Below are 24,749 nucleotides of genomic sequence, written 5' to 3'. Positions count from 1 at the left end.
CAGTTGAGTTGAGTTGAGATGAGTAACATGACAGAATATACCTTGGCAAGGTAGCCTCTCCCTTCTCAATGTGGGGATCATGAAATTCTATATAATAGCTCACATGTTCTTAGATGTTGGTTAAATATATTATCCCATACAAGTTAAAGGTCAAGTTATAAGTTTATGATGATGTTTTATGATATGGATTGACCATGAATTTCATATATTTTTAAATTCTTTTAAGCTTTGTTCATGTTCATTATGATTATTCATGCATCTTTTGGCATATTGTCTGTGTTCCTTTACTTGTTCATGCATACCTCACTTACTTAGTAAAATCAAATGTACTAACACATATTTTGCCTATATTGTCTCATAATATAGGGACGACGACGTTCTCGATCATCCTATTCATGGCTAGAGCTTTCCTAGATTCTCAAGGAGTTGGTGAGTCCTCATTCTATTCTTGTTGTTACTTGAATTTCTTGTATTGTTAGGATAAGCTAGGAGCTTGTCCTAAGACCCCATCAAAGACTAGACTATAGGCATATTTAGATGGTTTTATGGTGTAGTCCAGTTTGGACATGTATTGAGTTGATTTCCCTTAGTCTCATGCCCATTAAGTTCTTAATTCCTCTTATATCTTATTATCATGTTTCCTTACCTTATTTATATAATGTATTCTAATATGGCTTAGTTGGGGTCCCTATTATTCCAATCACTGTGTCGCTTCTTAGCCCTAGTTCTAGTCATGACAAACATGGTATTAGAGCATAAGGTTCAAGTGTCTTAGGGTGTCTAACATGCCTCATTGAGTAGAGTCTTTTTCATCGATGTGAAGCGTACCACATCTATGAATAGGAGGCTATGAGGCATTTAGTTGTGGCCTAAGGTTCTTTTCTTAACTATTGCTCTTTGCAATTTTAGAATATGCCTCCATAAAGATACACCACTAGAAGGAATATGGTTAAAGAGGAACAACCAACTCCGAATGATCCTATGAATAATCAAGACTCCAATGCCGAGTTTCAAGCAGCCTTTCAAGTACTTGCTTAAGCCATTATGGCTCAAGCCAATCATGAGGTGGTTGTAGAAGGCTCTTGGGTGCAAGGTGATAAAGAGATAGCTGATGCTGCTTGTGAATATTTCCAACAAATTTATACTGGAAAGGAGGAGCACATCCAGCAGCAGACACTCCAATGCATCCCTACAATGGTGACTGACAAAGACAATGATGAGCTACAAGCCATGCCTACTATGGAAGAAGTGAACACTGTTGTTTTTACTATGAATCCTCACTCTGCTGCTGGCCCTGATGGGATGAATGGAAATTTCTTTCAGGTGTGCTGGGACATCATCAAAGAAGATCTCCTTAAAGTCATCATATCCTTCTTTTGTGGACAAACTATGCCTAAATATTTCACCCATACTTGTTTGGTTCTACTCCCAAAAGTGAACCATCCTACAAAAATCTCTGAGTTCAGACCCATAAGCCTTAGCAACTTCACTAACAAAATCATTTCCAAACTCCTCTACCTAAGACTTGCTCCTATTCTTCCCAACCTTATTTCCTTGAACCAATCTGGCTTTGTCAAGAATAGAAACATCTCTGAAAATATAATGCTTGCCCAGGAAATAATCCACCAGATCAAAAAACCAAATGTTGGAGGCAATGTTGTGATAAAACTTGACATGACCAAGGCTTATGATAGGGTCTCTTGGAATTACACTTGTCTTATGATGAGAAGAATGGGATTTAAAGAAACCTTCATTGACATGGTTTGGAGAATCATGGCTGAAAACTGGTACTCTGTTATAGTCAATGGATCAAGACATGGTTTCTTTCACTCCACAAGGGGTCTCAAACAAGGTGATCCTCTCTCCCCTGCTTTATTTGTCTTAGGTGCTGAAGTGTTGTCTAGACTACTGAATAATCTTCATCATCACCCCCAATTCCATGGCTTCTTTATGGCAAAAAAGGGACCTCAGATCAATCATCTGAGTTTTGCAGATCATATCATCATCTTTACTTCTGGAAGAAGGCACACCTTAGATCTCATTATGGAAACATTAACTACCTATGAAAGAGTTTCTGGACAATTGATTAACAAGCAAAAAAGTCATTTCATGGTTCCCTCCAATGCTTTCAAGTCTACTGTACTGAGAATCAAGAGTATCACTGGTTTCAACCAAAAGAGTAGTCCTATAACATACATGGGATGTCCTATTTATATTGGTAGGCAAAGAGTTATTTACTACTCTGATCTTATTGCAAAAGTTGTAAGCAGGATAACTGGTTGGCATGCTAAAATCCTGAGCTATGGGGGTAGAGCTATTCTTGTGAAGCATGTTATTCAAGCCATGCCAATACATTTGATTTCAGCCAGCACCCCTCCCTCAACCATCATTAAGCAGATTCAAAGCATCACTGCTAACTTCTTCTGGGGATGGAAAAATGACAAGAGGAAGTACCACTGGTCCTCATGGAAGAACCTTAGCTATCCTTATGATGAAGGGGGCATAGGGTTTAGACAAATCACTGATGTGGTCAAATCCTTTCAATACAAGCAGTGGTGGACCCTTAGAACCAAGAACACCTTGTGGGGAGAATTCCTTAAATCCAAATACTGTTAGAGGGCCAATATTATTACAAAAAAGTGGGACACTGGTCAGTCCTTAATTTGGAAGCACCTCATGAACAACAAACACAACATTGAGCCTCACATTCAGTGGCAAATTAAGTCTGGCTCTTGTCTTTTTTGGTGGGATAACTGGCTGGGTGTTGGACCTTTAGCTCATTTTTCTGCTAATAGCTGTAGGTTTAACCACACCCAAGTTTCAGCTTTTCTAACTAATGGCCAATGGAATGTTGATCTCATTATCCAAAAAGTCCCTCCTCAGTTTGTTCCTAACATTTTAGCAACTCAATTCAGCTACCAACCCCTCAAACAGGACCATCCATACTAGATTCCTACTACCAATGGGGAATTCAGTTGTTCTTTTGCCTGGGAGCTCATTAGAGACAAGAGGACAAATACTATGCTGAATGTATGTACTTGGCACCAACTAATACCTTCCAAATGCTCCTTTCTTGTTTAGAGAGCTCTTAGAAGGAAATTATCTACTAATGAGAAAATAACCAGCTTTGGCAAACCCCCCTCTCAGTGTCATTGTTGTGAAAGCCCTGGACAAGACACCATTGATCACACTTTTGTTGCAGGAACCTTTGCCAAGAATATTTGGAGGGTGTTTGCTGATTCTTTGGGCATAAAAAAGGATTACACACCTCTTATAAATATGCTTATGAGATGGTGGACATCTAAACACAAGAATGCAGCACATAAACTCCTGTTACAAGCAATCCCTATCTTCATTTGTTGGAACTTATGGAAGAATAGATGTGCTTCCAAATATGGTGGGAAGAAATCTAAGCTCTCAAGAGTCAAATTTTCTGTGTACAAAGGCATCTCTAACCTGCTCATCACAGCTTTTCCATATATTGAATGGCCAAATAACTGGAAGGACCTAGTCATTTCAGTGGAACAATGCTACCATGACACCAAAATTACCCCTGTAAGTTGGATCAAACCAGCTGATCACATGGTAAAGCTAAATACAGATGGTAGTGCCCTAAACAACCCAGGCAACATTGGTGGAGGAGGAATACTTAGAAATACTCATAGTGACCTTATCTTTGCCTATGCAGTTCCATTGGGGGAAGGAACTAACTACCAAGCAGAAATCAGGGCTGCTATCTTTGGTCTATCTTGGTGTATTCATCTTGGTTATCTACAGGTAGAGTTAGAGGTAGATTCTCAACTACTAATCAGGTGGTTACAACAAGAAGCAAAACCCCCTTGGTCAATAAAGGAGCTGCTGGACAATTTAAACAACATCATCAACCAATTCCAAACTTTCAGCTGTAAACACATCCTTAGAGAAGCAAATTACACAGCTGATGTCTTATCCAAACACAGCCACAAATGCAAATCTCCTGAACTCTATTTCACTGTGCATGATCTCCCCAAAAAAGCAAAGACATACCTTGAGATGGACAAGCTGGAAATGCCTTCTTTCAGAAGAAAGAAACTCAGGAGACTAAAGAAACCTCCCTAACTCATTCCACTTTTGGTTCTAGCTCAAACTTCAACATGGTTTTATCTATGCATAGCTATAAATACCTTGAAGATCTCACAGTTAGAACTCCTGACAAAAGGAAAATCTCCCTTCCTTATTACTATCTTTATTATTTTCTTAGAATAACCAGTCTAACCTTAGAGGTAAGAAGTAGAATAGTTTGTATTTTGTCTTCTCTTCCTTCTTGGCTTAACAGGTATAGGAATTCAAATGTTAGCAGACTTTGCACAAGCCACATTACAGAAGTAGTAGTGGCTCCAATTGATAAACAACAACAGCTTTCTAACAGCAGCACAAGAGACCAAAAGCAACCAGCAGTACTTAACAAATACATCAGGCATCACCAAAAAGCCTCCATATTGTGCAGGATTACTGCAAATACACTTCCTGAAGATCCCATGGAGTTTCAACTCAAATGGATAATTGGAGACGTTAGTCGAGCGACCTTGAAAAAGTTATCAGACTTAAGTCCCCAAATGGAGCTTTTCACAACTTGGAGCCTCCAGCCTATCCAAATGACCTCCAAATGTTACAAGAATACAGAAAATACAGTATTTGCAAATCCCAAGAAGTTTCACCTCCAACGGATAATTGGAGACGTTAGTCGAGCGACCTTGAAAAAGTTAGTCGACTTAAGTCTCCAACTGATGCACTTCACAACTTGGAGTCCCCATCTTGTACAAAAGACCCCCAAATGTTTCAGGAATACAGCAAATATAGTAATTGCAAAGCCCAAGAAGTTTCACCTCAATCGGATAATTGGAGACGTTAGTCGAGCGGCCTTGAAAAAGTTAGCCGATTTAAAGCTAACAAGCTCCAAAACACTCTTTGTGGTCTGTTACTTTCAATGCTTTGTGTTTGTTTGTATGTGCAGGTGCTCTAAGGAACTGAGGAAAGGTATTCTCCTGAAGGTAAATTGCAACAACAAACAACTGAGTTTTTCCACTATGGAGGCACCAGGAAGCTGGCTACAGGTTTGCAGCAGACTATAACCCCCCCCCCCCACATTCCTTTGTTTCTTTGGTTACTTGTTTGTGTAGGTATACAGAGATCCAAACAAAGGGAGACAAATTCTAGAGATGCAGGAGCATCACCAGCTTTCACCAACAATCCAACCATGCCAGATTCCATCCTTTACTACCTGCATCAACACCATTACATCCAAGCTACTTGGAACTCCTTGTTTGATTATTTATTGGAGTGCAGACACATAATACAGCAGCAATGGAATCTTCCAAAAGGCAAGACTCCATCAGTTAAACACTCAAACCAAGGCTACTTCTCCTACAGGTTGCAATATACAACAGCAAAAGCATGGTGCAACAGGTACAATTGTTTCAACAACAATAACAACATGAGGAGCTACATCCACAGCAATTGGTCTATCCACAGCAGTTCTGTTTGTGGATCTTTGTTTTTGGTCTTGTTGGCTTGGTGTTATGCAGAGGAACGATGTTGACTGATTGCTCAGTCAATCACTCGATAAGATTGAATTTTGGGGTATCTGAACCGTATTCTTGTTCGGATGCTTGAATCGAACTCATCTGTTTATTTACGGCAAACCTGCGCTACCAGCTTTTTGACTCAACTGAAAATTTTTTCCTTTTTTAAGCTAAAAGTTGAAGACTAAGACCGATAATTCTGCATCCACTTTCCAGCCCCGGTATATTTTACACGTTCATAGGAGTGCGTTTATGTTTCTGCTTTACGAATATGATTTTTTGCAGGTAGCTGGAGAACATTTGGGGATACAAGCCTCAATACACAACATCTCCAGCAACATGCAGCATCTAAGAAGCTTGCAGAACTGCAGCATGAATCAGCAGAATTGCACCTCTTAATGTGCAATTCTACTGCAGGATACTACAGTTTAGAAAGGCAACAGGAAGTTGAAGCCTCCCTTAAACCTACTACAAGATTGCAGCTGGATCTCCAATCCACAACATCTCCAAACATGCTGACTAATACAGATCCAAAGCGGCTGACTGATATACTTCCTTCCATTTTTCATCCTCCATAGCTGCTATAATTATGATATTAAAGTTGATGCATCTGTCCATTTGGACTTACTTGGTATGACAAGACTAAAAAGGGCAAGATGAATAGAACTTTCTCATCCCATGCGAGATACAAGTTTCGTATACTTGTTCTGCTTCAGTTTAACTATGTGAATCATCGCGTAGTTGAAGAGGACTAGTGTAGGTTACTTTCTTGTTTTTTCTCATGGAAGGGGAGAGTCTCCCTCATTTATGCTTACTTAGTCGATTTGTACCGGGAGGAGTCTTCCCATAGGTTTAATGCTTTCTAGTTTTAGTTAGCCTTTATTTTGTAATGGGAATGAGTTAGCCAACCTTAGTAGGTTAGCCGACTTATGAACCAACATAGGATCGGAGGTAAGGTTTATGTCCCCCTCCGTGTATTTTTACTTTATTTATTTATGTTAAGGCTTGGGGGTGTTACTCAACCCCTGACTATGCACGAGAGGTGGGAGCCTCGTGTAGGGTCTGTTCCCCCCCCCCCAAAAAAAAAATCATGAGGTGGTTGCTCCCATAAACCCAAATGAGGGTACGATGGCGATAAGAGTTTGTTATTTCATGAAGATGAATCCTTTGGACTTTTGGGATTCCAAAGTTGAAGAGGATCCACAAAAGTTCATTTATAGCATCTATAAGATTGTTGATATAATAGAGATTTTCCCTGTTGAGAGGGCGGAGTTAGCCATTTACTAATTAAAGAGTGTTGCTCATATTTGGTATGATCAATGGAAAAGTGATAGACCTAGAAAAGAGGAGTGTTCCTTGATCGCTTCTTTTTGTTGTAAGTGAGGCCAAAGTGCAAGAGTTCATCAACCTTAAGCAAGGTGGTCTGAGTGTGAGGGAGTATGCCTATAAATTTACTCAATTGTCAAAATATTCCCCATTCATGGTTGTTGACTCAAAGAGCCTATATGAGTAAGTTTGTGTTGAGTGTATCAGATATGGTCTCAAAGGAGTGCAAGATGGCTATGTCAATTCGAGAGATAGACATATCTAGACTTATGACCTATGCATATAAAATAGAGAGTGAGACGCTAAAGGTGAAGAATAGGGAGTCCAAGAGTCCAAGAATCGATGGTGGTGAATTCTCTTAGGGAAAGATTGGAAGTGGTGGACGTCATCATTTTTTCCAAAAGTACTCCAGCCAAAGGTCTTCTAATGCCACTACTCCAAGGTTTGACAAAGAAAGAGTGCCCAACCCTAATCCTCAAGGAGGTACTCATATTGTCCAAGTTACTCCCGTATGTAATAAATGTGGTAAGAACCACAAGGATGAGTTTCTAGGCGGATTGAATGTTTACTACTGATGTGGTAAGCCGAGTCATCATGCTAAAGAGTGTAAGGTTAAATATGATCGTCCTCAAGTCCAAGTTTCTCAAGGTGCTCAAGTGCAACCAAAGGGTGGTCAATGCAATAATAGGTTCTATGCTCTCCATGGTAGGTAAGAGGTGGAGGAGACACCTGATGTTGTTATCGGTATTTTACGGATTTTTCACTATGATGTTTATGCCTTACTTGATTTTGGTGCAAATTTGTCTTTTGTTTCCCCTTATATGGCCATGAGATTTGATGTTAGCCTCGAAATATTATTAGAGCCTTCTTCCACTTATACTCTTGTAGGTGAGTCATTTTTGGCTAAAAGAGTTTATAGAAGTTGTCCGGTTTTAGTTTTCCATAAAGTTACCTGATGTGATCTAGTTGAGCTTGAGATGACTGATTTTGATATTATCCTTGGTATGGATTGTCTATAAGCATGTTATGCTTATATTGATTGTAGAACCCCAAGTGGTTAAGTTTCAATTCTCAAATAAGCCTACCCTAGAATAGAAAGGTAGTAATTTTGTGTTTAGAGGATAATTTATTTTGTGCCTTAAAGGTCAAAATATGATTTTCAAGGGTTGTATCTACTACCTTTTGAGGATTAGGGATGAAAATTCTAAAGCCCCTATGCTAGAGTCAGTCCCCATTATTAAAGAGCTTTCGGATGTGTTTCTTGGTGATCTACCAAGTGTCCCTCTCGAAAGAGGGATTGATTTTTGTATAGACCTTCTTTCGGGTACTCAACATATTTTTATTTCTCCTTACCGAATGGCCCCAGTGGAATTAAAGGAGTTAAAAGATCAATTGAAAGACTTGTTACATAAAGGTTTCATTAGAACAAGTATATCCCCAATGGTTTATTAGGTATGTGCATTTACTATCAGGAATTGAACAAAGTAACCATCAAGAACAAATACCTGATTACAAGCATAGATGATTTTTTTGACTAATTACAAGGAGCGAGTTACTTTTCTAATATTAATCTTTATTTCGATTATCACCTATTGAGGGTGAGGAGTGTAATATTCCCAAGATGGAATTTTGAACAATGTATGGACATTATGAGTTCTTAATTATGTTGTTTGGTTTGACCAATGCCCATGTGGTATTCATGGACATGATGAATACGTTGTTCAAATAATATTTAGACATGTTTGTAATTATGTTTATTGATTATATATTGGTTTAATCTCAAAATAAGAAAGAGCATGCTAATCACTTGACGACTGTGTTGCAAACTCTAAGGGACAAGCAATTATTTGCCAAGTTCAATAACTGTGAGTTTTGGTTTGGGGAGCTTGGTCATATTGTGTCCGGTGAAAGGATTATGGTTAATCCTAAGAAAATTGAGGAAGTTAAGAATTTTCCTAGGCCATTATCTCTATCGGATATTAGAAGTTTCTCTGGCCTAGCTGGATACTATAGGAGATTTGTGGAAGTATTTTCATCAATCTCGTCACCTTTGACAAAGTTGACTCAAAAAAGGTAAAGTTTTAATAGTGGGAAGATTATGAAAATAGTATCCAAGAGTTGAAAGATCTCTCACTACCGCTCCTATTTTGAATCTACCGAAAGGGTCCGATGGTTTTGTGGTGTATTGTGATACTTCAAGGGTTGGTCTTGGTTGTGTTTTGATGCAACATGGTAAGGTAACAACTAATGTCTCTAGGCAACTAAAGGTTCATGAACAGAATTATCCAACTCATGATCTTAAACTAGATGCAGTTTTGTTTGCTTTGAAGATTTTGAGACACTATCTTTTTGGTGTCCATGTGGATGTGTTCACAGACCATAAGAGTTTACAATACGTTTTTAAGAAAAAAGACTTGAACCTTCGGCAAAGAAAATGGCTCGAATTATTGAAGGTTTATAACATGAGTGTGTTGTACCATCTGGGCAAGGCGAATGTGGTTGCCGATACACTAAGTAGATTATCGATGAGTAGTGTTGTGCATGTTGAAGAAAGTAAGAAAGAATTGATCAAAGATGTTCATAGATTGGCACATTTAGGTGTACATTTCATTGATTCTAGTAATGGAGGTGTTCTTGTTCATAGTGGTTTGGAATCATCCCTTGTGGTGGATTTAAGAACAAACAAGACCATGATCCAATGTTGGTTGAGTTAAAGAAGTTGGTTGCCAAAAAAGCCATTGAGTCTTTATCTCTAGGGGGAGATGGTGTGCTTCATTATCAAGGTCAATTGTGTTTACCTAATGTTGATGGGCTGAGAGATTTGATATTGAATGAGGCTCGTAATTCTCAATATTCGATTTATCCATGTTCCACCAAGATGTATCATGATTTGAAGGAAATGTATTGGTGGAATGACATGAAGGACATAGCGGAATTTGTAACTAAGTATCCAAACTGCCAAAAAGTTAAAGTTGAGCATCAAAGATTGGAAGGTTTAGCCCAAGGTATTGAAATTCCTACTTAGAAGTGGGAAGATGTGAATATACACTTTGTAATGGGTTTGCCTCATACTAAGAAGAAACATGATTCCATTTGGGTTGTGGTAGATCGGATGACCACGTCGGTTTATTTTCTACCAGTTAAGACTTCTTATGGTGCCGAAGACTATGCTAAGTTGTATGTTCATAAGCTGGTAAGACTTTATGGTTTTCCCTTGTCCATTATATTGGATTGAGGTACTCAATTCACTTCACACTTTTGGAAGTCATTCCAAAAGGGTCTTGGTACAAAGGTTAAGATAAGTACCACTTTTCATCCTCAAATCGAGGGTCTAGCTGAAAGAATGATCCAAACCTTAGAAGATATGTTAAGGGTGTGTGTTATTGATTTTAAAGGAATTTGGGATGAACATTTGCCATTGATTGAGTTTGCCTATAATAATAGTTATCACTCTAGCATTCAAATGGCTCATTTTGAGGCATTGTATGGGAGAAGATATAGGTCCTCGGTGGAATAGTTTGAGGTAGGTGAGATGGCCTTGATTGGTCCAGATTTTTTGATCAATTCTATGGAGAATATAAGACTTATAAGGGAGTGATTGAAGATGGCTAAAAGTCATCAAAAGTCATATTCATACATTAGGAAAAGAGACCATGAATTTGAGATAGATGATTAGGTTTATTTGAAGGTTTCACCAATGCAAGGTGTAATGTGTTTTGGTAAGAAAGGGAAACTAAGTCCTAGGTACATTGGACCTTATAAGATATTGAGACGTGTTGTCAAGGTGGCTTATGAGTTAGATTTGCCACTTGAGTTAGCTATGGTTCACCCAGTGATTCATGTATCTATGTTAAGAAAGTTAGTGGGTGATCCAAATTCCATTGTACCATTGGAAGATGTAAGTGTTGAAGAGAATTGGACTTATCAAGAGGTTCCGGTAGAGATCTTAGACAGGCAAGTTAACAAGTTAAGGAACAAATAGGTTGTGTCCGTCAAAGTGTTATGAAGGAATCAACAAGAAGAAAGCACTACTTGGGAGGTGGAGGCGGATATGATGAAACGATACTCGTACCTCTTTCCCTCTAGTCAAGCCTAAAGAAGTAAGCTATTCCTATTCAAGGTTGATTGAACCCTTACATATTCAGTTCCTTTCATATCATTCATAAGCATGCATGTTCATGAAAAGTTGATTTAAAAAGTCTTGATTTTATGTTAAGTTGAATTTTTCATGTTCCATGCATCTTAAGGTATCATTATGTTTGTGTTGGGTTGCTAGTCCTCTTTCTGTGTCCTTCCTACGATAATTTAATCTCATTTGAGGATGAATTTTCCCAAGGGGGAGATATTGAAAGACCCTAGAAGTCAAAAAGTTGGAAACCAAAGAGAAATCTTCAGAATTATGACAAGACCCAAGTTTACGAACATCTCTTTGAGCCATAGAGGTTTCTACGACCTGTAGAAATGAGTCATAGAGGGAGTCTTGGTAGTTGATCATTACCAACCTCAAAGAAAGGTCTTATGACATACTTATGACCCATAATCACTTAGATGACCCATAGACACAACTCGTAGATAGACCTCAGAGTTCATGTTTTAGAAGTCTCTCAAGGCCAAGTCTATGACTTGACAAGACGGTCCATCAAAGATGTTACAAGTTGTTGGAATGACTCATAACAAAACTTCAGAGACATATATTTTTGTAGGTTTTGGAACCTGTAGGACTGGCAAAGTTTACGACCTGTAGGTGAGTTGATGAGTCGTAATAATGACTCATTTACAAAACTTCAGAGACCTAATTTCCAGGCCTTTTCTAAAGCCTGCAGGACGAGTTCTTTGATGACTCATCATTATTTTAACGACCTGTAGAAAGGTATCCGTAGGGTCAAACTTTGAATTTAATGAAGGGCATTTATGTCATTTCCCAAGTTTGATTCAATGAACTTAAACACAATTAGGGCCAAGTTCAACCCTATAAATACCTAATTTTTTGAAATTTCCTCATTCACAAGGTATTCTTCTAAAATTCTCTATGGCAGGAACTCCAAAAGTAGTGTTCATGAGTTCAATGATGGGTTCCTTAATTCTAAGTGATTTCAATTAAGGTATGTGGAGATTGATTCATGGGCTCTTTTCAGCCATGAAGTTCCAAGATTTTCTCAAGATTTTATTCAATTTCAATGGATTATGAACCCTAGTTTTGATCAAGTTATGATTATAAAGTTAAAGATGATTTTCATGAATAGATCATGAGTTCAATGATGTTTAAAGAAAGTTTTCATGATTTAAAGTTGAGATTTATGACTTTACGATGATGATCAAAGTTAAGATCAAAGAATTTATGATGATGATCAAATTTAATATCAATGAAGTTATTATGCTGTGATAAGTCCAATTCTCACACAATCATGTTAAAGATGGTGATAAATGTAATTCTCACCGAAGTTATAGATTCTTATGAATCACTAAAGTTAATGAGCTATTCCTAATATGTTTTAAACATGAATTGATAGGTAGTAAATATCATTACCTATTATGTTATGATTATATTTTTATGAGTTTTCTGTTGAAATATTGACTAAGCACCAAGAGAGCCTCTAGGTGGGGTTCGGTCCTGTAATGCAGTTAGATACCTTAGGTGTCACGACCCAACCCCGTAGGCCGCAACTAGGGTCCGACCTGGACCCTCTTATGCGTATTTATCGACTACACTTAAGTTGAACCGTGTTTGATGTGATACTATATACAAAAACCCCAATAGTTTAAAACTTTTCCATGTACATGTAGCCTCTTTCATTTATATCATATCATGAAAGGGCACGCGAGCCGACAAGGCTGCTATAACAAAAACATTCACAACATATCGAATAGGCAACATCGAAACTAACTCACAAACAACCCACATATACATATGTCTACAGACCTCTAAGAACAACCCACATATACATATGTCTACAGACCTCTAAGAATAGTAACAACAACATATGGCGGGACAAGACCCCCGCCGTACCCCTGAATGTACAAATATATACATTAAGTGACCAGCATCAAAATTTAGGCTCCAGAACAGTGAAGCACTTCCGACATAGCTGAGAGGAACTCCTATGCTGATGGATCTCCAGAATAAACATCTGTACCTGCGGGCATGAAATGCAGCCCCCCGAGAAAAGGGGGGTCAGTACGATATATGTACTGAGTATGTAAAGCATAACACATCGTAACTGAGATCATAACTGAAATAGGGATGCAGGGGATAAATATAACTATTAACAAATTACTGTACCTGCACCTTAGGACACGTAATCCTATACACCATCATATACTGTGCCCGGCCCTTTAGTGAACTCGGTGTCATCATCATTACTTCATAATCACATATCATTGTATCATAATGCATTTCATTTCATCATATCATCGTATACAGTATCATACCATTGTATACGGTATCATCTTATCATGTATATCATCGTATTATACCCGGTTCACTGCGGGGCTCAGGGTCATAATGTATTGCTTTAATCTCATATGCATGCCTACATAAAGTATCCGGCCCTTTAGTGAGGGACTCGGTAAATGGAGTGGTGTACGTCTATAGCGTACCATCATAATATACACATGCACCCGGCCCTCTAAGAAGGGACTCGGTGTTCCTTCCTTATTTCACCACATATGCTATCATATTACAGCCGGCCCGGGACTCGGTGAATAATCGTACCATCATAACATATAACATATATCACACCTCACGTACGACATCGTCTCCTCGTGCATGGAACTATACACATCCGGCCCGGAACTCGGTGAAAGAAGTAGTAACACTGTGCATGATAACATATCTCGACCCATCATGGGACTCGAGGAAGGATGGGTTACAGTATGCACGAGTAGAGTAGTGAGAAACCATATGCAACTAAGTCATTATCTAAGACTCGATGAAACAGTCAAGTGAACCGTCACCTGAAGACTGGGGGAGTAATTATCCGAGGTATCCCTTTAGATGTCATTAGGGCTTACATCAGTTGGGGCTTCAGGGATTACAAACATGCATCAAAATAATGCCACATAATTTATGCAATCAGAAATATAGTCTATGCAATCAGAAACACAATTTATCTAGTCAAAGACTCAACTCATGCAATCAACGACATTTATCATTTCAAACCCTTTAAAAAGAGGAGCTAGTACCTCTACTTACTATTCATTATATAGCAGGCTCGAGAATAGTAGTTTGACTACTTTCAGACTTTTGATGTTCAGGAGTGACTACAAGTCACGAGTTACAATCAGAGCTCATAAATGGAATTACCTCTAAACCTATATCATATACCATTTAACTCAAAATTAAGCCATTCCAAAGGAAAGAAGAAATAGGCTTTACATATACTAATTTTCATCACATAGAAGACTAAGAGGCAATGACTCAGCTATTACAGAAGTTCTAATATCAAGAAGTAAACAAGAGTCTCGACTCATACTCAGGGCTTTACGAATGGATTGAATCCCAAATATCATGTACATATCATTCATAACTTATATCTAAGACATGCCAAAAGAAAAGAAGAATAGTTCGACATACTTATACCAAAACATGCCAAAAGAACGCTTCACATACCTTGTATGGACTTCTCTTAATCACGTCCACATCGTTGTCCTCGAAACCTATTTAACATGGAAGTAATGTAAGTATTAACAACCTTGGACTTTTCAGCAACTTAGACTACCCGCGAGTATTCATAACATTCATCCCTTCGCTCGCCTTCTCGACTAGTTCCTTAACTAGTTAGGATGTTAACGAAAATCGGGCAGCACCTCCCCTATAATGTGCCCTATACGAATTACCAACCATGTCCTTAGCACCTGAAGCTAACCAACAATGCAACCAGCAGCCCATACATATACATATTACGACCAAAATTACACAATATAAACCCCCAACAATTCACTCGAAACTAAGATACCAAAACTAGAGTTTTTTAATCTTTCTTTCGCGAATTCTTTAATTGCAAAGCGGAGGGTCATGTGGCTGCAAAAAGCAGCCCCAACACCTCATTTAGAGAACTTTTATACCCTGCAACACGCCACAACACAACCAGAAGCAGCCCCCACGCGCACAACACCTTATTTCGACAACAACTTAACTATAGCGATTCTAAATTCGTTTATTTCGAACGCCGAACTTTTCAATCCTTTTACCCAACTTCCAGAAGCTCCTAAAGTGTGTAATACACCATAATTTAACATCATAACCTTAAAATTAGAGTGGAAGAACTTACCTTTTCCGAAATTGGCTAGAACTCGCCAAAATCGCGCCTCGGAAATTTTTCAGCGTGCTGTAACGTCGTGGCAGCTTGCTGTCCATTTTTTGCTGCACCAAATCCTAATTTTGTACTACTAATACTTCCATATCATCGTATTATACGCTAATTAATTAATTTACGGAACGAAAATGGGACTTACCTATTTTTCTCCCAAAGCCGTCGCAAGTTTCTCTCCTTAGCTTTAGGGTTTTTTTTTGTTCACGTTGCTGCTGGAAATTTTGATGAGCAAGCTGAAGTTTGAGATACATATCACTTATATGGGTGGTCCCAAGGGGTGAGACGTGTCATCCCCTAAGGATGACACATGTCAAGCCATGATTGGCCACCGTGTCATACTGCCAATTAGGGGCTGCCACGTGGCAGCGGGGTCCACCTCCCCCAAGCAGCTGCATCACCTACTTGACCCTAAGTAGGTGCATCACCTACTTTCTTGAGGTGCTGCCACATGTCGCTCCTCCATTGGCTGCCACGCATCGTCTTTTTCCCTTCCTCGCGGATTCATAATCTCGTCTTACTTTAAGAGCTCATGTAATCCGTACTACGTAAGCTTGGTATATCCTTAAGCAACTTAAGTGTATAAGACTCTTAACTTAGTGTCTTACGTAGGTAAATCAAGTCCTACGACTCATTTCTTAGCCTCCAACTCTTTCCGGATTCTTATGACTCTATCTCCAACCTCCCTTCTTGCGAGGTATCACAATCTTCTTTCCTTAGAGTTGTTTGATAGTGTCGTAGCTTATCCGGCTCACATGATAGTATCTAAGGAACTTAAGAAGATGTTCCGAGTTTAAGAGTGCGGGGTGTAACATTAGGAAATCCTAGTAGCAGCCTATAGTCCTAACCTACGTTGCCCACATAGGATTGCCTTCATGGCTAAGCTAGTGGATCCACATAGAGCACAGTTGAGTTGAGTTAAGATGAGTAACATGATAGAGTATACCCTGGCAAGGTAGCCTCTCCCTTCTTGATGTGGGGATCATCGGATTCCATGTAAGAGCTCTCATGGTCTTAGATGCCAGTTAAATGTCTTATCCCACACAAGTTATAGGTCAAGTTATGAGTTTATAATGAATTTTTATGATATGCATTAATCATGAGTTTCATACGTTTTCAAATGCTTTTAAGCATTGCTCATGTTCATTATGATTGGTCATGCATCTTATTGTATATTTCTTACGTTCCATTACTTGTTCATGCATACCTCGCATACTTAGTATATTCAAACATAATAACGCATAATTTACCTACATTGTCTCATAATGTAGGGACGGATGATGTTCTCGATCATCCTATTCGTGGCTAGAGTTTCCCTAGATTCTCAAAGAGTTGGTGAGTCCTTATTATATCATGGAAATGACTTTTATTCTTGTTGTTACTTTACTTTCTTCTATTGTTAGGGTGAGCTAAGAGCTTGTCCTAAGCATCCATAAAAGGCTAGACTAGAGGGATGTTTAGATGGCTTTTGGGTGTAGTCCAGTTTGATCGTCTATTGATTTGATTTCTCTTAGTCCCATACCTATTGAGTTCTTACTTCCTCTTATATCTTATTATCATATTTCTTTAACCTATGTTTGCGATGTATGCTAAGATGTCTTGGTTGGGGTCCCTCGCATCCCAATTGTCGTGTCGCAGCTTGGCCCTAGTCTGAGTCGTGACATTAACATCCTTAGGAAAGGTAATAATAAATACCAATCCAACATTATAAAATAATCATAAGAGTAGCTCATTAACATAGTGATTCATACAAGAATGAGAAAATCTTTCAATCTTTATGAATCTGTGAGTCCGTAAGAAAACCTTTCACCATTAGTTTCAGAAAACCTTTCACAACCTTTATACTAGCTTGCGAACATACTTGAAATCATAATTCATCATCATCATAAACTATTCATAAGTCTTTCATCAATCCATAATCATGACTTTATAAATTCATACTTCGAAAATAGCATAATGCATGGGTCCATGGAACCTCAATTGAAAACGTACAATTCAACTTGAAAAATGCCTAATTGAATCATTAAAATTGAAAGAAAATATAATTGAAGCGACCCAATACAATCTTATGAGAATACCTAGAACTTGCCCTGTTGGTCCAATTGATTGGCATTGGTGAATCGATGAAATGATTTTATGCATAAATTTTCAGAGTGAACCTAATTACTATACCTTTGTGTGACTACCTTGTGAGTGTGTGAATATAGATTTCCACTATTTGAGCCTAACCTTTTATTTAGATTCAACATGAACACAAATGTTTAAATCGGCTGTTGAAATCGTCATTTCCTTCCCACCGATAACCTTCATAAACCATTGGTTTGTCTGAATATTCAACGTAGGAAAAAAGCCTAAGTTGGGGTGTGGCGAGGAATGAGGAAATAAACCAAGTGAGAAGTACATGAAATTCACTCTTAGAAATATGTGGTGAAAAAGATGGAACCCCTCTCCATATAAAAAAAGAGAAAGAAAAGAGAAAGACGAAAAAAATGAATGAAATGTATCCATTGTGCTTTGTTGTGGAAATAAAAGGGGTGTCCAATGAACTATATAAAAAAATTATGTGCTATGAAAAAAAATAACAAGGATAATTTGTGAGCATTATAACAAAAGATAGAAAAGGAAAAAAAGTGAATTTGAGTCATGCTTCAAGAAGGTAGAGTCACTAAACCAAAATGATCATACCCTTACCCTCAGCCAAATTACAAGCAGTGAAAAACCTTCGTTATCTTGCATAATCCAAGTGATATGTTGGTTGGAAAATACGGGCAAGCCTATGGGTACAAGTGTGCATGTTTTTTTTATTTGGGAGTGCGGGAGTTGATTTTGCTTCCTTAATTTTAGTCATTGATTATATTTGAGAGAGAATGGAATGATTCTTGATGTGAGGGCATTCTAATACTTTTGTTGAGCATAAATTTGCATTTGAAGTAAGAAATTGTGAGCATGAACTCTAACTGATAATGTCTAGTCATCATTTGAAGCTTTGGGTGCATAATTGGACATTGCATTTTTTACATATAACCTTATGTGCACTTGCATGTTCAATTTCAAAGAGCACTGCTTGTAGACATCATTGTTGAACTGATTGATCTCTTGATTTACTTGAGGACAAGAAAATATTTAAGTTGGGGGTGTTGATGAGTTAGGAATTTTGACTCATTTAAGGCTTGTTATTTCACAAATTAGTGTCTTCAAAGCCTATTTTGTGTCCATATCTGATGTTAATCTGTTAGTATACAACTATAAAGGCTTAAGGACAAGGCAAGGACAATATATAGCAAAAAGAAGCCAAAAACTTGGAAAACCATTAAAAAAATAAGAGACTAACACTTACCAATGGTACTCGGCGACTCGCCGATTGGGCCTCCAGATGGCCCAAGTGTTCTGAAAAACTGGCTCAACAGGCAAGCCAAAATGGCAAGGTAAAACACCTAATGGTCACTCACCGACTTAAAGGGTAAGCACGACTAGCATTGCCAAATATCCCTAACAATTAGGTTAGAAAACATTCCAATTCGGAGGGATAGACATACAGATAGCGACTCGCCAACTTGGAAGGCAAGCACGACTATGCTCACCAAAAGATTCTACAAGTTCTGATAAGAAAATGTGTCAAAATGGCAAGCCAGATCTCTAAATGGTGACTTGCAACAAGAATACAGGATCCAACGTGCTTTCCAAATAGGATCATGAGAACTGAAGAACTAAAGCAACGAAAGGTGAGAATATTTCCTGCATGACGACTCGTCAAACCCTTCAACGAACATGACTAATGTAACGCCCCTAATTATTTAAGCTAATTTTTGCATTAAAGTGGTTATTTTTTGATGATAAGATCAACTGCTACTGACTCGAATTTTGTTATGGGGAAAAAAATGTTTTTGTTTAGCTACGTTTTCGGGTGATCGGACTTAGGGAGGCCATAAACTCATTATAATTTGGAAATTTGGGAAATCTTATAAAATTAAAGTTCTAGATAATTGAAATACCTTTCCAACCATGGTCGTGGGCTTATATGGGACATCGAGATAAAAAGTTATGGATGTTTTAATGCAGAAAGGTCAAGTAGGGTGATGATTTTGGGCCCAACCCGAATCCAAGTTGGGTCAGGCCCATTTTCTTTGACATTTAAAGGATAATTTCAGCTTATATCTTCTATTATAGACCATAACTCTCTAGAACATCATAGAGAAAGAGGGAAAGAGAGAGCTTCTAGGCTAAGAAGCCATTTTCTACCCAAATCCGAGTCTCGAATTCTGAAGCTCGTGAAGAGAAAGGTGTTGCAAGTTATGTTGTCTTCACTTTAAGCTAAAAATCAGCTAGTAAGGAGTGTGTTGTCATAGTTGATGCACACCTAAGGTAAGAGTGAGGTTCTTTTTCTTGTTAACAAGCTTGTTTAGAGATTTAACGGATTAAAACGGAGGAAGTAGCGTTGTAAACTTGTTTGTTGCTTTATTGAGACTTATGGATTAGGGGCTGTTTTGGTTGAATTAAATGAGTGGAATTAGTTAAGTTATGATGTAGAATTATTTTTTATATTGTTGTTGATGTTGTTGGTAAGTAGTTATTGTCGAAATTGGGGGAATAAATTTTGTTTGCAAACCCATTTTTGGAGGGTACTGCCGTTAGTGCGTTGATGATATCTTTTTTTACAAATTTAGTTTTGTGTTGATTTCTTTTGTATTGGAAACTTAATACATATATCTAAATTTTTTGTGAAGGGGATAAAGTCAGTTTTACCGTTTTCAGTTTGCAAACATAGATACAACCGGACAAGTGTGGCTGTCCATATTCTCGTTTTTAAGTAGCTGTTAGTATTTAGATGATATCATTTTGTACAAAATGATTTTTGCATTGATTTCTTTTGGGATGAAAACTTAATACATAGGTCTAAAAGTTTCATGAGTGAATAAAGACCAGTTTTGCCATTTTCAATTCCAAAGGTTAGATACAACCTGAAGTGTTTGGCTTTACGAATTTACTGTTTTAGTAACATAGTTCGGGTGGAAATATTCTAGGCTTATTTTTAATGAGAAATCTTGTTTTATGTCAATATTATGGAGATTCTGGGAATTAAATAGGGCATTTAATGGTATTTTCAAAGTTGTTTATATCGTGTACAAATTGAGGAACTTGAGACATGGGTTGGTCTACGGTTTGAACTCCTGATGTCGTATTGGATTGTGGTATTCTAAAAGGCTGAGGTTTGTGTATAAACTCTTGTTTACTACTAGTATATTGAAAGCCTATCTTGGTATGGTTGCTATTGTCTTGAAATCTGTCTTGTCATGTTGGTATCTTTGGAAATTTGCAAGACACTTGCTTAACTCGTCCACTTGTACCGATTGCTCGACCGCTTGACATTCTTGTGGACCTTGTCCTTCTTGTGGCTGTGAATTTATCACTATTGGCATGCCTCTTATTTCGGACCCTTTTTCATTTTGATTATGGATTCTTAGTTCGTCTTAAGTATGGAAGTTGTCCATTTTAAGTACGAATTAGGAAGCCATTTTTAATATGTTTCTTGGTTCTCTTGATTATTGGGTCTTTACCCTTCTTGATATAGGGCTCCAGTCCTTCTTGATACTTGATCATGTTGGTGTGATGGCATGACGTACATATTGGGCAAAACTTGGTGCTAAATCTTGTAAATGTACTTCTATGAATTATTTACACTTAAGCTTTTACATTTAGAACTTGATACTCGTGATATAGTTGTTGGCTTGATTTAATTATTATTATACATTGGTGCGGCTCATGAATTGAAAAGGATATGGTGGAGAACCTAAAGGCTTCAAACTTGTAGTTTTGCACCACTAAGCTCTATGCTTAGCGATAGTTGTTTCTATCATAGGAAATGTCCGAGAAGATGCTTGAGGTTGGCCATTGGTGATAAAGTTTTTGGGAGCTTAAAGGAAGATCACATTTGCATATAGGCATCTATATTTTGTAATACGTTGGGACATGTATATGATCTATGGGGTGCTTGTGTATATGTATTTATTTATGAGGGTTGACCCAGTCATGACACCATGGATTGTAACTTAAAGTTGGTTGTTTGTTTGGTTATTTTGGGGCATGTAAATTACCAGGTCTGATGTACTAAATTACCTTTGGAGTCGGAATATTTGGATGACGCATGAGTTAGCTAACCTTGTGTACTTATTTGTTGGTAATAATTTATAGCATGAATTGTAGTGATAAGGAATAATACATGAATGTCTCGTAAGTTAGTTTCTTAAATTATTTTGAAACGTCACCCCATCCTAAGTTGGAGCTTTTATTTGATTTAATTAGAATCAAAGAATTTTTAAACTAGCAAAAAAAAAACTTACACCTTTAGCTTCTTCTTTTTTTGTGTCACGAGCTTTATATATATATATTTTTTTTAAAAGTAGTAGCATCCTCCCTGGAGGGTCATTACAAGTATTTGTATCAGAGCCTAGGTGTGTGATTCTAGGAATTTTGCTGTGATTTACTTACACACTTGTTTTTTATAAAGGTTTGGGCTATATTATGTGATCACTATAGGGTAAATAGCATATTTAATTCATACAAGTTGCAAATGCATCATATTCATGTCCCTAATGCAATGTGATCTTCACTTTTTATGGAGTTATGTTATGACCTCTTCTTCTCGTAGACCTATGGAAGCTGCTCGTGAAGATACAGGTGACTCATATTCCCAACCTTATACACTGGAAGGGGTTGGCAAACAGTCCTCGGGTCAATCTATTCCCCATACTAGTGGGTCCGGTGTGGGAAATCAACAAGGTGTAAGAGTTGGTCCGCATTCTCACAGGAGCCCTAGTATTCAAGTTATGAATCCTCCTTTTCAATAGATGGCTGAATTCTTTCACCGTATGGCTGAAACTATTCATGATCCCAATGGGTTGAACTTCGAAAAAATGAGAAAAATAGGTGGAGTTGAGTTTGAAGGCACGGTTGATCCCACCAATGTTGAACAATGGCTTGAGCACATAGAGAGGGTGTTTGAGCAGTTAGAGTGTTCAGATGTTGCCAAATTCAGGTATGCCATCTCATTATTGCAGAAGGATGCTTATTATTGGTGGATAAGTGTGCCAAATGCAAAAGTAAAACCTCCAGTTCTTACCTGGGATGATTTTGTTAAAGAATTTCATATGAAGTATGTCCCACCTACTTATTATGATGCTAAAAAGGAGTTTTTGAATCTAAGGCAACGAGGCATGTCTACCGCTAAGTATCAACAAAAATTTCTTAGACTCTCTCGTTATGTTGGAGGCATTATTAATGATGAAAAATATAAATGCAGGAGGTTTGAAGATGGCCTGAATGATTCCATCAGAAAGAACGTGGCAATCTTGCAACATGAGAACTTTTGTAAATTAGTTTCTGCTGCTTTTACTTGGGAAAGACTTGATAAGGAAGAAGCTAGTAGACATGAGAATAGATTCTGAAAGCCTAGGTCAGAATTTGGAGGTTCATCCAAAAAGGGCAGGTTTGATGATTCTAAGGCTGGTAGTGTCAACAGGTCAGATCAACAAAAGCAAAGCAGACTAAATTTTTCTATGGCTAGTACCCCGAGTTATAGCCAAGGCAAGACTCGCATTCCCACTTGTGCAGAATATGGAAAGAATCATTATGGTGCTTGCAGGAGAGCTTCTGGTGCATGTTTTAATTGTGGAAACTTTGATCATAAAGTGAGGGACTGTCCTAAACCTAAAAATGTCCCTTTCTTGCACATTGAAGGCTCGGTTCAGAAGTATTCTAATAATCCTCCTCAAACCAATAGAGGTTCAAGGCCTAAAAACAACCAAGCAGCGGGGATAAGTGGAGCAACTCAAGCTAGCGGGTCCAGAGCTACTGTATGAGCTTATGCTATGAGGCAGAGAGATGATCAAGATGGGCAGGACTCGGTTGTTGGTAAATTTCACTTATATGGCTTATCTGTGTTTACACTATTTGATCCTGGCTCTACACATTCCTATATTTGTTCATCACTTGTTCTTCCTGAAAATGTGAAATCTGTGAGACTTAACTTTGATGTTCTAGTTGAAAGTCCTTTGGGTTACCAAGTTGTTTGTAATCTAGTTTACCAAGCTTGTCCCTTCATGATTCAAAACCTAGTCTTTCCTGCTGATTTGATTGAAATGCCTTTCTACGATTTGATATTATTATCGGTATGGATTGGTTATATAAATATCATGTAGTAGTAGATTGTAGGTCTAAGCATGTGACTTTTAAGGACCCTGCGTTTTCACACATTATTATACAAGGTGAAAGATCATTGTCATCTAGTATTATTTCTGTGGCCTTATCAAGAAAGATGATTCATCAAGGTTGCAGTGCATATCTTACTCACATAATTGATACACGTGTGGAGAGTCCTAGTCTTAAAGATATACCTACTGTGTATGACTTTCCGAAAGTATTTCCAGAAAATCTTCCTGGGTTACCACCAGAAAGAGAAGTTGAATTTCCGATCGAGCTTATTCCTGGATCTACTCCTATTTCTATCACTCCTTATAGAATGGCACCAGCAGAATTAAGGGAATTGAAAACTCAATTGCAAGAACTTCTTGAGAAAGGTTTTATTCATCCAAGTGTTTCTTCTTAGGGAGCCCCTGTGTTATTTGTGAAGAAGAAAGATGGTACTCTTAGACTTTGTATTGACTATCAAAAATTGAACAAAATAACAATCAAGAACAGATATCCACTACCAAGGATTGATGATTTGTTCTACCAGCTAAAGGGTGCCAATTTATTCTCAAAGATTGATTTAAGGTCTGGGTATCACCAACTACGTGTTAGAAAGGAAGATGTTCCTAAAACTGCTTTTAGAAATCGATACGGTCATTATAAATTCTTAGTGATGCTATTTGGATTGACTAATGCTACTGCAATATTCATGGATTTAATGAATCGAGTATTTAGGCCTTATCTTGATCAATTTGTGGTGGTTTTTATAGATGATATTTTAATATATTCCAAGAGTAAAGAAGAGCATGATAAACATCTTCGGATTGTTTTGCAAACTTTGAAGGAGAAGGAACTTTATGCTAAACTTACAAAGTGTGAATTTTGGCTTAATGAAGTGGCTTTTCTGGGACATGTTGTGTCAGCCGAAGGTGTGAAGGTGGATCCTAGTAAAATTGAAGCAGTTGTTGAATAGAAAACTCCTAAAAGTCCTATTGAGGTAAGAAGTTTCTTGGGTTTAGCAGGATACTATAGAAGGTTTGTGAAAGGCTTCTCCATTATATCCTCTCCTTTGACTAGACTTTTGAAGAAGGAAGTGAAGTTTACTTGGGATGACAAGTTCCAAGAGAGCTTTGAAACACTCAAATCCTTGTTGACACAAGCTCCTATACTTACTCTACCAATGGAGGGGAAAGAGTACGTGACATATAGTGACGCTTCTCATCGTGGTTTGGGATTTGTGTTGATGCAAAAAGGGAAAGTTATTTCTTATGCCTCTCAGAAATTAAAACCATATGAATTGAATTATCCTATTTATGATCTAGAACTTGATGCTATAGTGTTCGCCTTAAAGATATGGTGGTATTATTTG

At 37.8% G+C, this 24,749-nt stretch overlaps 1 protein-coding gene across 1 annotated transcript; it reads left to right on the top strand.

The window, feature by feature from the left end:
• The first annotated feature begins 22,041 nt into the window (after positions 1–22,041).
• On the top strand, positions 22,042–22,638 carry LOC129903687 (uncharacterized). Its single transcript, XM_055979229.1, has one exon. The coding sequence runs from the start codon at positions 22,042–22,044 to the stop codon at positions 22,636–22,638; it is 597 nt and encodes a 198-aa protein (XP_055835204.1).
• Positions 22,639–24,749: the final 2,111 nt, after the last annotated feature.

This window comes from Solanum dulcamara, chromosome 9 (genome assembly GCF_947179165.1).
Source record: "Solanum dulcamara chromosome 9, daSolDulc1.2, whole genome shotgun sequence".
NCBI classification, from domain to species: domain Eukaryota; kingdom Viridiplantae; phylum Streptophyta; class Magnoliopsida; order Solanales; family Solanaceae; genus Solanum; species Solanum dulcamara.
Note: the sequence above shows the minus strand (reverse complement) of the source record. Positions and strands in the feature narration are given on the sequence as shown.

Excerpts from the sequence above, each read along its gene's own strand:
- LOC129903687 (XM_055979229.1), top strand. The coding sequence starts at position 22,042 with ATGGCTGAATTCTTTCACCGTATGGCTGAAACTATTCATGATCCCAAT.